We start from the raw sequence: 2,670 nt of genomic DNA, 5'->3' as shown, positions 1-2,670 counted from the left end.
CAATTTCATTATTCTGAAATAGCTTTAAGAAATTGATACATCTGTTTTTCTTAGTATTGCTTATAATAGCAATGTATTGTGAAGAACTCATATGAAGATTTTAGGAACAAATTTCAGTGTATCCATGGGATGGAATGATATGTCACCATTGAGGGTGTCAATAGATAAAGAGATATGTTGACATGCAAAGATGTAATTTGGTCTACAAAGTGAGGAAAAATTCAGTTTGTTTTACATATACACAAAAAATCTGCTTTTGCATTAGCTGAAAAGATGTAGAAAATATGATCAAATTTATTTCTGGGGATTTGTGAGTGAAGTTTTTCCCTTTCTCTTCTCTGTGATTTCTGCAATGAACATCTCAAAAGTTTTAGTTAAGTTTCAGTAGTTATGAAATAATCCTTGGGAAGAGAAGAAATATACTACTTGCATAGATACAAATAATTTCTCACATTCTATTATTCATTTTTATTTCTGTGGATGGGTATCTTCTGTAAACTTTTACCCTCTTCAGAAGTAGAGGGACTCTGTTTACCTGTTCCTGTAGATTTTATTGTATATACATTTTGTTATATATTTATCTTTTTCTTATATATAGGTTAACATGTGTAAAAACTATGGATTAATGATTTTACTTTAGTTATATATGAAAATTAAAATAGGAAATATAACTGATTATTACTATTACAAATGTATTCCTCTACAGGAGTTTTTTTTTAAATATTGAACTCACCAGCTGTGTCCTTTCAATCTATTTATTCATCAAACATAAGCCAGACACCTATTATGTGGCAGGCATATTCCACTATCTCACACCTATTACATGGCAGGCATGTTCTACTATCTCTCAGGGTCCTTCATCTTTGAAAACTTCATGTTTACATGCTAGGGCTGAGCAAGCTGAGAGATTTAAAATTGGGGTATTAGAACTTAAATCTCAATTGAAGTTTTCCTCTCTCCTTTCAAACAAAAGCATTTCTGAAGGTAGAAATAGTAAAAAGATAACCTTTAATTGCCCTTTAAAATTTATAACAGTCTTGGATAAATACCGTTTTAAAATGTGATACATAAACAGCAGCCATGAAAAAAGAATGAGAGCATGTCCTTTACAGGGACATGGATAATGTTGGAGGCCATTATCCTTAGCAAGCTAACACAGGAACAGAAAACACCAGATACCACATGTTCTCACTTGTGGATGAGAGCTAAATGATGAGAACACACAGACACCTACAGGGGAGCGCACGCACTGGCCCTATCAGAGGGTGGGGGTCGGAAGGAGGCAAAGCAGGAAATAGAACTAACAGGTAGTAGGCTTAATATCTGGGTTATGAAACAATCTGTACAAGCCCCCTTGGCACACGTTTACCTATGTAACAAAACCGCACATCCTGCACGGGTATCCCTGGATGTAAAAGCTGAAAACACTCCACAAATCGTTTTCAAAATCCTTTTTTAAAAAAGAAAATTGATAATAGTATTAAATCTTAATACTAATGATTGGAAATATCTGATTTACATACATTCTGTAAATTGAAGTATTGAAAAAAATGAGCCATACCTAGTCATTTAATCTCAAGTTTTCTTTGGCTTAAAGTTTTTTGAAAACCAAAGTAAGAATTAGTTTATTTCAGAAATTCGTTTTTTGATTTCACCTCAGCCTTCTTATTTCGTAGTTCTTTTAAGAACTACAATTTATCTAAATGTCAGTCATCAGACTAGAACTGCACCAGACCTGTTATATTATAACATAGCCTACCTAATGTAAGGCACCAGGGATTGTAAGATGCCCCATTATTTTATGTTCCAATAACAGAATTATTTAAATGCCACCAATTACAGTTATAGCAAATCATGAATTATAAGTGGTGTTCCAGTGTAAGAAGTGTTCAAACATGGAATCATAGAATCACTAAAATAGAACGTTACCTGTAATCTTTAAAACATACTTCAAAGTGTAGGTATAACTGTATTATCTCACTTAATTCAAATGTTGTCTCTAGAAGTAGTAGTAAAAATTATAATATCTAACAATTACTGAGCTGTTATTTGTGTTAGGAACTATTCTCTATCTTTTGTGTAGAGTCTCATTTAAGTATTACAGTGGTTTTCTCTGAGAAAGCTACTATTTTCATTCCTCTTTTATTGATGAGGAAATCGAGATATAAAAAGGCTAAGCAACATCTAGGAAGTGACAGAGGGGAAAGAGGATTCCAGCCCAAGTTGAATAGAATCCAAGAGCTATGCTATTTCTATTCAAATAGGCTGCTCTTTCATTCACACAGTGAGTAAGGAGGGGTAATAAATAGTATGCTTTCTTCAAAGGAAAATTCAATGTTTGTTTTGAAGACAGAGTAATAGCAGACTGTTCAGTGTTTACAATGACATGACTTGTTGAGGTGGCTTTAGATAGTGCACTACAATTTCCTAAAAAGTCTTCTCACTCTCATAGAACTGCTCTCCATTTGGCCTCTGCCAATGGGAATTCAGAAATAGTAAAACTCCTGCTGGACAGAAGATGTGCACTTCATGCCTTTGACAGCAAAAAGAGGACAGCTCTAATAAAGGTATGCAGTAGCCAACGATATTGGCATGAGATGGATTTGATTTCAATATGTAGAATAAAGATGAGTTTTCTCATTTAAATAGAACAAGTTGGTGAAACCTGTG

The 2,670-nt window shown here is 33.6% G+C and overlaps 1 protein-coding gene across 1 annotated transcript in view; it reads left to right on the top strand.

Annotated features, from left to right (window-relative positions):
• Positions 1-2,670, top strand: part of LOC108297654 (POTE ankyrin domain family member B3-like) — an 18,164-nt gene that overhangs the window by 2,432 nt on the left and 13,062 nt on the right. The window contains exon 2 of the mRNA XM_017520318.2: positions 2,453-2,567. Coding sequence (XP_017375807.2) covers positions 2,453-2,567 — 115 coding nt within the window. The remainder of the gene's footprint in view (positions 1-2,452; positions 2,568-2,670) is intronic.

The sequence above is a fragment of the Cebus imitator genome, unplaced genomic scaffold (assembly GCF_001604975.1).
Source record: "Cebus imitator isolate Cc_AM_T3 unplaced genomic scaffold, Cebus_imitator-1.0 Scaffold825, whole genome shotgun sequence".
Classification (NCBI taxonomy): Eukaryota; Metazoa; Chordata; class Mammalia; order Primates; family Cebidae; genus Cebus; species Cebus imitator.
This window is presented reverse-complemented; position numbering and strand designations above follow the sequence as displayed.